At 36.4% G+C, this 12,099-nt stretch overlaps 1 protein-coding gene and 1 pseudogene across 2 annotated transcripts in view; both read left to right on the forward strand.

Annotated features, from left to right (window-relative positions):
* The window catches only part of LOC148692579 (uncharacterized), a 21,883-nt pseudogene extending 10,457 nt beyond the window's left edge, over positions 1 to 11,426 (forward strand). The window contains exons 2-4 of the transcript XR_015954317.1: positions 10,426 to 10,537; positions 10,655 to 10,735; positions 11,007 to 11,426. The product of XR_015954317.1 is annotated as an uncharacterized LOC148692579 (transcript). The remainder of the gene's footprint in view (positions 1 to 10,425; positions 10,538 to 10,654; positions 10,736 to 11,006) is intronic.
* On the forward strand, positions 5,093 to 8,492 carry LOC148692581 (receptor-like protein EIX2). The gene has a single exon (XM_088681854.1). It carries the CDS (start codon positions 5,128 to 5,130, stop codon positions 8,329 to 8,331), a length of 3,204 nt encoding a protein of 1,067 aa, XP_088537980.1. The 5' UTR covers positions 5,093 to 5,127; the 3' UTR covers positions 8,332 to 8,492.
* Positions 11,427 to 12,099: the final 673 nt, after the last annotated feature.

The raw sequence follows: 12,099 nt of genomic DNA on the forward strand, positions 1-12,099 counted from the left end.
AAATAATGTTATTTGAAAAATTAATGAGGGTATTACAAGACTTAAAATATGTACTAAAGGCTTAGCTCCGTTTTTTATAAAAATTATTGTCTGGAGACCATTGCTTTAAGCATAAAATTTTATTTTTACCAAACACTTTTTTTACTACTTAATGAAGAAGTTTTTACTCTAAAAATGCAATACCAAACGGGGGCCTACATCAATAATATTGTTTTATTTTTCCACCCATTTTTCAATGAAAATTTTCGTAACAAGTTTAGCCAACTGCAAAATTACATAGAAGGACATAATCAAAATATAAAAAATGTTTTTTTTGTTTGGGAACTAAAGTGACGTAGGCAGACTCGCCTCTCTCAAAACCAAGCGAAAGACCCGAGACTTAAGTGTTGCTTCCTTTCAATTGAGCAAAGATGTTGCACCATTCTTTGGATTTCAACATTTCTGATATTGGCGCAAATACAAATCACGTCCCTTCCTTCAATTGAGTCAAACAGTAAGAACCCTAAATGGTGCAAACAGAGTTAGGAATTAGGATTTCTGTCTACCTCTCTTGCAATTTCGTGAATACATGTGAATCAGTGAACAAATTTATAGATGATTTAATTTAGAAAATTGCTAGTATTTACAAAAAAAATACCACAAATAGTAAATCGTTCTCACTTGCACTGCCAATTGCCTCTCTCTTGTCTCTTGCAATCCCTTTCATTAATTATGATTTATGAATTTCCACTGCTAGCCATCTCATTCGCGCAATGACTATATCTCCTCCAACACGGTTTCATCAAAATTTGGAAAAGTCCATAGAAATCTCTTGTATTTCCTATTAGTGAAAAATAAATAAGAAAGCGACAAGCGTAACAACGACTATTTTAGACTATTAATAACAATTATGCTGTCTAGAAAAATTTGTAAATAACGACTCAGCATCCATATTCATTTTCGTTCAAATAAAATATAGAACATATCTAAATCCGTTTTTGTAATTTACCACAAGAAAAGAATAGTAAGTTGTGAATTGTGATGGAACATGATGACCCTTAATTCAAAGTATCCGCTGCATATGGATTTCTACAACCCATCACAACTATGTACCAGCTGTGTCGACAAAGAACTTGCAAACTTATAAAAGGGGTTGTGAACACTAGCCACTCATCTCAGTTACCTTTTTTTCTTTTCTCCATCAGACGACTTTCATGTTTAGCTCTCTGGCCTAATCTATAACCTGTTCCTTTAAACATTTTTAGCCGTTCAAACATTAGTCGAGCATTGACTTCTTCCCCGAAGTACAAGCTTGGGTTGAAGCAGAGGGAAAATGACATCACTTTTTCAAGCAGATTGAGCACGCTAAGTTAGCCATTGCTATACACAAAATACATGCTTCACCTAACACCTAAAAAAGAACGCAAAAAGTAATGAGTGTTATTATGTCCACTATATTGTCTAACTTTTCATCCACTTTTTAATGAAACTTTTAGTGATAAAGTTTATTCTATTGCAAGATTACATAGAAGGACATAAGCAAAATATAAAGAAAGTGTTTTTGTTTGGGAACTGAAATGGCGTAGGGGACTCCGCCTCTCTCTGTATCTTTCAGGCGCACCACTGTCCTCACAACCGAACTGAAAACCAAGCGAAAGACCCAAGGTTTAAGTGTTGCTTCCCTTTGATTGAGTAAACACATTATGCCATTTTTAGAATTTAAGGAACGATTCTTGATACAGACACAAATAGTGGAAAAAATATAACAAATTATGTCCCTTCCTCCAATCGTGCCAAACAATAAGAACCTTAAAAGATGCAAACATTGTTAGGGATTTGGGGTTCTGTCTCTGTCTATCTCTCTTGCAATTTCCTAAATAGATGTGAATCAATGAACAAATTGATAGATGAATTAGTTAAGAATATCGCTACTATTTAAAAAAAAAAACCGCAAATAGTAAGTCAGCCTCACTTGGATTGCCAATCGCCTTTCTCTTGTCTCTTCCAGTCCCTTTCATCAATTATGATATATGAATTTCCACGGCTAGCCATAAGGATTTTCTACCAAAGACTAACTGGCGTGCCAAGACTTCCACGGCTAGCCATCTCATTCAAGCATTCATTATATCTGCTCCTACACGGCTTCATTAAAATTTGGAAAAGTCCATAGGAAACCTCGTGTATTCCTTATTAGTGAAAAACAAATAAGAAAGCAACGAGTGTAATAATGACTATTTTAGACTGTTAACAACAATTTCGCTGTTTAGAAAATTTGAAATAACGACACAACAATCATATCCAACTAGTGACTTCCAGTCTACCAATGTGGTGTAGGCGATGGACTTGCAAAATACAAGAAAATATCTAAATCCATTTACGTAATTTACGACAAGAAAAGAACAGTAAATGAGAATAAGATGATAAGTTGTGAATTGTGATGGAACATGAAGACCCTTAATTCAACAACTCATCACAATCAAGTACCAGCTGTGTCAACAAGGGACCTGCAAACTTGTAAAAGGGGTTGTGAACACCCACCACTCATTTCAGTTACCTTTTTTTCTTTTCTCCATCCAACGACTTTCGTCAGATAATCACAATTCTTGAGTGAAACTAATTTTAGTCAGACTAGTACACGGATATACCATGATAATCACTATATATAAAAAGGAAAAGTAATTTATTTTTTTAAGTACAACGATATATTTTACACTAAGATGATGGTAGAGTTTGGCTAAATCAGACAATGGGCAACCTCATTTAGTATCAAATTTGTCATTCACGAGATTCGAACCTAAAACTTCTCATTTACAAGTGAAGAGGAATATAACCAGACCGTAGTACTTCAATGGCAAAAAAAAAAAAAAAAAAGAGTACTAAACAGCAATATATATCTCACAATTATCAAAACCTTTTCACATCTCTCTCCCTCTCGTGTGTACCATAGTCAATACCGACAACGCTTTCATAGTATATGTTATACATACTATTTGGATATGTTCTAGTTTGTTTGAACAGTTTTTCTTGATGAAAAGTCTTTGGTTTGCTTTCTATTATGTTACTAGTTGCATGGAAGAGTGCATTTTGCTCGCTATCCTTCAATGGTCATGACCATTACCATTTACCACTTATATTAATTGCAATTGAATTAGTTTAAGTTTTGAGATTTAAGTAGTAAACAAATCGGATCACATTCATCGACAATCATTCATGTGACGGTGAAACTCATAAAAATGCACCTTGAGTGGAAAAACAGGGTTAGAAGAAAACCATTTCACTAAATCTCATGCAATCATTAAAACCAGTGGCGAAGCCAACATGGGGTCATTGGTTACCCTTGACCCCAATAACTTCAAAAACTTCTTGTAAATTTGTTTGTGTATTATATATGACCCTTATAAACAATTAAGGCAAACTAAATTACAACCTTCTTCTTCTACTTGTTCTATCACATTTGTCTTCATTTTCTCTTTTCTTATGCAATCTATTGTGCACACCATGTGCTCGGTGAAATACCTTAAGCTAAAAAGCCTTGACAACCTTCAATATTACTCCATAGTATCATGCACCCACCCTCTGCAAGCTATGAACAATAGTAGTTGTCGACATATATTGGCATAAACTTTCGGCATATGTTTACAGGAATTGGCAAGTGCCTACTAGGTGCTCGATGAAATAGCTCAATGAAGTTTTTTTAGTTGATATTATGAACCTATTATTTAAAAATCCTAGTTTCGCCACTAATTAAAACACAATGCAATTATCGAAAATTCTATATGTATCAGGATAACTGGATTAAACATTTTTAGCCATTCAAACATTAGTGCATCCTGTACATAGATGTAATATAAAACCCCAAAAGGAAGCTTCTTGCAAATAACCCAACGGTTAGGTTTAGTCAAAAGCATTGGCCTCTTCCCCGAAATACAAGTATAGGTTGAAGCATCTGAGGAGGGGAATTGACATCACTTTTTCAACTTTTGTCACCACTTTAATCATAGTTCAAGCAGATTGAGCACGCTAAGTTAGCCGTTGCTCTACAAAAAATACAGCTTCACCTAACACCGAAAAAGAAACCAAAAAACAAAAAAAAAAGGAGTGCTATTATGTCCACTATATTGTCTAATTTTTTCACCCACTTTTTAATAAAAATTTTAGTGACAAGTTTATTCTATTGCAAAATTACATAGAAGGACATAAGCAAAATATAAAGAAAGCATTCCATTTTCACCTAACACCAAAAAAGAAACCAAAAAAAATAAGGAGTGCTATTGTGTCCACAATGTTGTCTAATTTTTCGTCTACTTTTTAATGAAAGTTTTAGTGACAAGTTTATTCTATTGCAAGATTACATAGAAGGACATAAGCAAAATATAAAGAAAGTGTTTTTGTTTTGGAACTGAAGTGGATTTAAGAAGCGATTCTTGGTATAGATGCAAATAGTGGGAAAAAGGGAACAAATCACATCATTTCCTCTAGTCAGGCCAAACGATAAGAACCCTAAAAGATGCAAATAGAGTTAGGGATTAGAGCTCCTGTCTCTGTCCATCTTTTTTGCAATTTCATAAATGCATGTGAATCAACGAACACATTAATAGATAAATTAGTTTATAATATAGCTAGTATTTAAAAAAAAAATACCGCAAATATTAAGTCATCCTCACTTGCATTGCCAATTGCCACTCTCGTTTCTCTTCCAATCCCCTTCATCAATTATATTTATGAATTTCCACCGCTAGCCATATGGATTTTCCACCAAAGACTAATCGGTGTGCAAAGACTTCCACATGCAGACTCTTAATTCCAGTCTATCAGCATGTGTGGTGTAAAATTTAAAAACATATCCAAATCTGTTTTTCGTATGCAAGTTGATAAGTTGTGAATTGTAATGGAACATGAAGACTCTTAATTCAACAACCCATCATAATCAAGTATTAGCTGTGTTGACAAGGGACTTGCAAACTTGTAAAAGGGGTTGTGAACACCCACCATTTATTTCAGTTACCCTTTTTTCTTTTCTCCATCCAACGACTTTCGTTTTCAGCTCTCCTACCAACATCGATAATCTTTTCCTATAAATTCCGATATCGTACTAATTTTAGTAGCTAAACATCTCACCAACAAAGCAAAGAAAAATTGTGTGTCATAATGGATAGCCATTGTCACCGCAGTATTGCTAACCATTTGCTTCTTTTGCTTTTGTTCTCTTCCTGCATGCAGAGTACTACTAAACTCTGTTTCTGTTTGGCTGGTGAAGAAATTTCAAGCAGTGTGAAGACAAATTCATGCATTGACGAAGAAAGACAAGCGCTTCTTGTCTTTAAACAACATCTTGTTGATCATTCTGGTAGGCTTTCGTCTTGGGTGGGTCATGATTGCTGCCAATGGGATGGTATTTCATGCAACAACAGCACTGGTCATGTCGTGAAGATGGACCTCCGGAATCCATATGATTTTTCTGACGATGATGAGTATGAAGAGAGGAGATATGAAGAGAGGAGAAATGCTTCTTTGGGAGGTGAGATAAATGCTTCTCTGTTGAGCTTGAAACATTTAAATTACCTTGACTTGAGCCTGAATGTGTTTGATAGCAATCAAATTCCTAAGTTCATTGGGGAGCTTAAACATTTGCAATATCTCAATCTCTCCTATGCGTCATTTAGAGGAGAGATTCCCTCTTCTCTTGGTAACCTGTCAAACCTAAATTTTCTTGATCTCGGGTCGAATTTTGACTTATCTTCCAAAAATTTGAATTGGCTTTCTCACCTCACTTCCCTGAAATACATTATTCTCAATGGCATTAACCTTAACAGCACAGGAGTCAGTTGGGCATATGATATTAACATGCTTCCTTCATTGTTAGAGTTACATTTATCTTTGTGCCAAATTGAAAGCATTCCACTCTCACTGCAGAGCATTAACTTCCTTCCACTTTCACTACAGAGGATTAACTTCACATCACTGTTGGTCCTTGATATGTCGTCTAATGGCATTAAAAGTTCTTCATTTCCCGGCTGGTTTTTTAATCTTACCAACCTCGTAACACTTGATCTATCCGGGAATGATTTCTGGGATTCTTTTCCAAGTGAATTTTCAAACTTCAAATCTCTGGAAAACCTTCATTTATCCGATACAGGCTTAAAAGGTCAAATTCCTAAAGTCAGTGGAAATTTGTGCAAGCTAAAAGTCTTAAGTCTTTCAGGGAACAACTTTGATGGGGGGATTGAAGAGTTTTGGAGGAGTCTCTCAAATTGTCCAAGTAATATATTAGAGTCACTAGAATTGTTTAATTGCCAGCTTGAAAGCCAATTGCCGGTCTTTTTAGGAATGTTTAAAAGTTTGCAGAATCTCAACCTTGGAGATAACAATTTGTGGGGCTCAATTCCAGATTCCATCGGAAACTTGTCGTCCTTGACAACACTATACCTCTTTTCTAATAATTTATCGGGCTCAATTCCTAATTCCATCGGAAACTTGTCGTCCTTGAGAACACTATACCTTTTTTCTAATAATTTGTCGGGCTCAATTCCAGATTCCATCAGAAATTTGTCGTCCTTAAGAACATTAGACCTCAGTAATAATAAGATGAATGACTCAATTCCAGAAAGTATTGGACAACTCTATGAGCTAGTTTCCCTACTTCTGAGTGATAATTCATGGGAAGGCATTCTAACGGAAGCCCATTTCATAAATCTTACCAGATTAGAAGATTTTGAAGTAGGAAATATGGACCGACCCATGTCCCTCATTCTCGACGGGGCTTATGACAGGGTTCCTCCTTTCAAGCTCCACAGAATATGGATCATTAATTGTCAGATAAAACTTGGCTTTTGGGTATGGCTTCAGACTCAAACTAAACTGTATGATGTTTCCCTACGTGGTAATGGAATCGCGGATTCTATACCAGAGGAATGGTTGTTGAAGATGTCTTCCCAACTCATCCAAATAGACTTGTCTTACAACCGATTTCGTGGAAACTTTCCATCCCATTTGAAATTTCCAAATTTAATGACTATTGATTTGAGTCATAATCAGTTGGAGGGCCCACTACCACTTTGGTGTTTCCTTAATGTCAATGCCCTTTATCTAGAAGGCAATTTATTTTCCGAGCCAATCCCCTCAAATATTGACCAAATGATGCCCAAATTGCAAGAATTGTTACTTGATGAGAATCATTTGAATGGTTCTATTCCTCCCTCTATTTGTAAGATGCATAAGTTACAAATCTTGTCTCTAAGGAGCAATCAGTTTTCTGGAGAACTCCCACATGCATGGAATATGGAGAGCATTATGGTGTTTTTAGATGTTGGTCAAAACAATCTGTCTGGTAAGATTCCCACTTCATTGGGGGTACTACGTTCCCTGAAAATTTTAAAGCTCAACGACAACAATTTTGGCGGTGAAATTCCTGATGCCTTGCAAAATTGTTCAAGTTTGAGGAGTATTGATCTTGGAGACAACAAGTTATCTGGGAAAATACCTCTATGGATGGGAGGGTCAAACGTATCTGAGTTGTCTAGGCTACGATTACGGTCCAACTATTTTAGTGGATGTATTTCCCAACAACTGTGCAATCTTCAAGGCCTTCACATCCTCGACCTTAGTCACAACAACCTTTCAGGTACTATTCCCATGTGTTTGGATAATTTAACTTCGCTAGTCAATGATGATTCTCATGTAGAACGTTATGGTGTGTTTGAGCAAGCCACACTAACACTAAAAGGAGAAGAACTTGTGTACAACACAACTCTATATCTTGTAAAGAGCATTGATCTTTCATCAAATAATTTACAAGGTGAAATCCCTGAAGAAATAAGCAGCCTCATTATGTTGGGCACCTTGAATTTGTCCATGAATCAATTAATTGGAAAGATCCCATCCAAGGTCGGAAACTTGCGTTGGCTCGAAACTCTTGATCTCTCACACAACCACCTTTCGGGAAAAATTCCTCAAAGCTTGTCGTCTTTAACCTCTTTGTCCCACCTGGACTTGTCTTACAACAACTTGTCTGGAAGAATTCCTACTGGAAACCAGCTTCAAACGCTAAATTTTTCGTCCATTTATGTGGGCAATCAATGGCTATGTGGCGTTCCTCTCTCAACTAAGTGCCCTGAAGATGACACTTTTACTACTCAGGATGCAAAGGATGAGAATGAAGATGGAAAGGATAAGTTGTGGCTCTATGTCAGCGTGGTACTTGGCTTTATCGTAGGCTTTTGGGGCGTTTGCGGCACGTTGATCTTAAAGACATCGTGGAGGTATGCCTATTTTCAATTCTTCGATGACATCAAAGATAAGGTAGCACTAGCAATTGCATTAAAAGTGGCTCGTTTCAAAATGTTTTTATTCTGAAGTTTGATTGCCCTAATATATAATGTGATGTTTTTCCCCTTCTACTTTGTGTTTTGGTACTTGCAACATATGTATTAAATAAAAGAATCCTTCTGTAAGTGTTCCCACAAACAATTATGTAACGGTTATCCATTTAATACAAGAATTCTATATAGTTTGTACTTATGAATCGCATAATACAATCTACCTATGTAATGTTGCAATTTAACAAAATAACATTACGAACTAGATAAGCACACGTGTGTATTCTTCTCTTTTACACTTGAATGTCGTCCAACTCGGCGAGTGTAGTCCACCTCTACCGCCTTCTCGATGCTGCCAAAACCATACAAAAATGGGAGGAAGAATTGGTGGTTCGATATCGTCGAGGGTTTTCTGGGATTCCTGTTCCTTGCAGAGAGAGAGGTGGGAGAATTCGATGGCGTCTTCTGGGTTCCTGTACCTTGCCGAGAGAGAGATGGGAGAAGTATGGGGGTAAAGGAGAGGCTTTTCTGCCATTTCTGTCGATGCTGCAAAACCATACAAAAATAGGAGAAGAAGTTGAACCGTTGAATTGGGAAAAGGAACGAACTTCTAGAGGCGATTGAATTGGGTTTGAAAATTTGAGGGTTTTTGGGCGTCTGTTGCCGAGAGAGATTAGGGGGTGGGTCTAGGGTTTGCAGAGAGCGATTCAAGTGAGGGGCTAGGGATAGAGGGATGGGGGCTCCATCTCTATTCTCGCTTGCTGAAACTTTCCGCTTTTCAGGTAATCTCTCGGTTGAAAGGTTCTAATTATTTTTTTTCATTTGGGTTTTTTTTTTCTTTGGATTTATGTATATTTTTCCCCAGTGAATTCGAAATGAAATCAGAAAAAACGGATTTAGTAAACAAATTGATGAAATTTTTATTTGCGTTGCCCTGTTTTTGATTTGTTTGATTTTCCAATGACATTTGTGCAGCCTGCATTTAATCATATGATGATTTATATGAGCTTTTTCTTGCTCTTTTTTTCAAATCTTTCTTATTGTTTATGTGCAAATGGGGTTGAACGTGTTAATGAGTGGTTGTGTTGTTTGCAGCGAGCTCCGTTCAAGGTAATTTCATTTCTTATAGACAATTTTGTCAAGATTTCTGGGTTTCTTTTTGCTTCTTCTCTGCTAAATTACTCATCTGGAAGTTAATTTTGTTCAAAGACCAAGTATTGTTCTTCAATTAAGATTTCTGGGTTTTTTTTTTTTGTTGCTTCTTTTCTGTTAAATTACTCATCTGGATGTTAATTTAGTTCAAAAACTAAGTATTGTTCTTCAATTAATCTTATCAGAAAGCATATGAGAACGTGGCACACTAGTGTTCGATGAAATGTGTCTGAGAATCTGTCAATATGATATATTATAATTCTGACTCTCCTCTTCAGCTCCAGCCCCAGGTGCGTGAAGGCGACGTGGACCTGGTCGAAGTTGTCTTCATTCACAGTTCCAGACGACAGTTCTGAACCTCTGGCGATTCCGACTGAGAAAGAGGTCAATAACCGCAAGATAACGGAATTCAATGTTTTGTGTTCGTTATAGAGGCATTTTTGCAACAGTATATCAGAGAATATTTCTAGATAGTCTGTCCAAATAGCTTAGAATGTGTTTCATGATGCATATGGCTGAAGCGGTTTTGGCTACTTTTTGGATTGCTCATTAATTTTTTTGTTGACCTTGGCTGGTACAAATACATATAAGAAAAGTACTATCCTTTTATCAACTTTTTGTCAGGTTCAAATTTAGAATGCATTTGTATTCATGAGGCATTGGGGTAAAGTGCATGTGTTCTGTGTTTTGTTGTTATTTTTTCATCCTTTTAAATTGTATTATGGATAAGTGAACACATTTAGCTGAGAAATTTCAACAACAAAGTTTAAACTTTTTGATATGGCATAACCCTCAAACTTGTCATATGATCAGGTTTTATTTGGTCACTTGTTTATGTTTGTGGATGCCTTGTTGAAAATATCTGTGTCCCATGTGCTTCATCTTCTGCTGGTTAAACCCGAAATATAACCGTTGGATCATTTGCTAGCAATTAGTAGATGATTAATTTCCTTTTTGTCGTAAATTATGGAACTTCCAGGAGCTTGAAGGGCTCTCGGGTCCAATGAGGAAGGATGTTTCACAAGTTCGTAAGAAAGATCGATGCGATTAACAAAGAGTTAGAGCCACTAGGACATACCTGCCAGAAGAAGGTAACACAACTTGGATTTTTACCACATTTTGGTGTTAATGTTTACTGCTATGCATATGCAATTATGGATCAATTCGTGCGGGTTCATAATGAATTTTGGGTTTGTAACTTGTCACAGGAAAAGGAATACATTGATGCACTTGAAGCTTTCAATGAAAAGAATAGAGAGAAAGTGCAGCTTATCACAAAGATAATGGAGGTTAGTTTGTTAAACAATTTTTTACTTGGCATAGCTAGGGTTGCAATTTCATGGATGGTTTGAACTCGAACCAGTCTGGTCAGTTTGGAGTTAGAGTGGGCTTACCAATCCTACAAAATTTGGGCTTACCTCCGGTAGGAGTTCAACCTGTCCAAACTCTCAACCGATGCTAGTTATCACTCATTATATTTCGATTCAGTAAAAGCGGACAAAGTGTTTACATAATTCAAGGTTTTGAGATTGTTTTGTTGTCGTGTTACATTTGATGCAGCTGGTGAGTGAAAGTGAGAAGACAAGGATGAAGAAGCTGGAGGAGCTGAGCAAGAACATAGAATCATTAAAATGAAGAAATAGCAGCCAATGTGGGTGACTGATGATCTGATTAGGTTTGTGTGATGATGTATTTAAGGTGAGTTTTTCAATGTATACATATAGGTGGTGATTGTCATTTGTTGTAATTTCTAAGTTGGTTTGTTTCATTAATTAGTGTTGGGTAAAAACATTTGGCTGATTTAGGCAGGAAAATACCCTTTAAATTTAATCAGGTTTGTAACTAAAAGCATCTGGCCTCGCATTTTCCTTCTCATTTTTCCATGTATCCAAACATTGTACTTTGAATTTATTCCTATTCTTTGTTTTAATTTGTCATGGATTGCAAGGGCCATGATATTTATGTAATAATGTGAAGTTTATGAGTGATTTTGGGACAAATGGAGTGTATTTGTTCAATTTTTCTTCAGTACTCCGCTCTATACGGAACGATTGCATTTTCTACTCCTACCCGCACAACACCATGATCTTCTTCTTCTCTCTCTTTTCATGGATGCTTGTGTAATCTCCAAATATTGAATATTTCTGCTCTTCTGCATGTTGGGTTTTGTTTGTCTTTTTTTTCATTTTTTTGGGAAAAAAAAAAGGTAAAGAAAAGGTTTTGTTGTTGTTGTTGGGGGGAAGTTGATTAGGAGCTTGCATGTGTACGCATTGGAATGAGGGGAAGAGGAAATGGGTTGTATGTGGAGCTGACTGCCAAGCCGTTTCTGAGATTGATGAAATTTCCAGCTTCCCAAGTGCTCCAAGGGCATGTCAATGGTTGCTGGGTTTGCATTTTAGCATTTCATAAGAATTCACTTCCTGATTTTACATGCATTCCCGCTATTCTTTCTGTCTCCATGTACCATTTTTAGTCTAATGAATTTAGTCTTATGTTTTAACTCTGCTTTTGATGTTTTTCACGGTATTGTCTTTTGGTTGGGGTTGTCGTTATTTGTGTTTGTGATGTACTAATTGCAGTATTACTCGATTACGGATTTGTAAACACACCATTAGAATGATTAGCTTGATGTTTAGGATTTGGTTGTCTACAT

This window comes from Pyrus communis, chromosome 12 (assembly GCF_041283825.1).
Source record: "Pyrus communis isolate YQ-2024b chromosome 12, ASM4128382v1, whole genome shotgun sequence".
NCBI classification, from domain to species: Eukaryota; Viridiplantae; Streptophyta; class Magnoliopsida; order Rosales; family Rosaceae; genus Pyrus; species Pyrus communis.

Bases quoted from the DNA above. Each gene is read 5' to 3' on its own strand.
- LOC148692581 (XM_088681854.1), top strand. From the start codon at position 5,128: ATGGATAGCCATTGTCACCGCAGTATTGCTAACCATTTGCTTCTTTTG.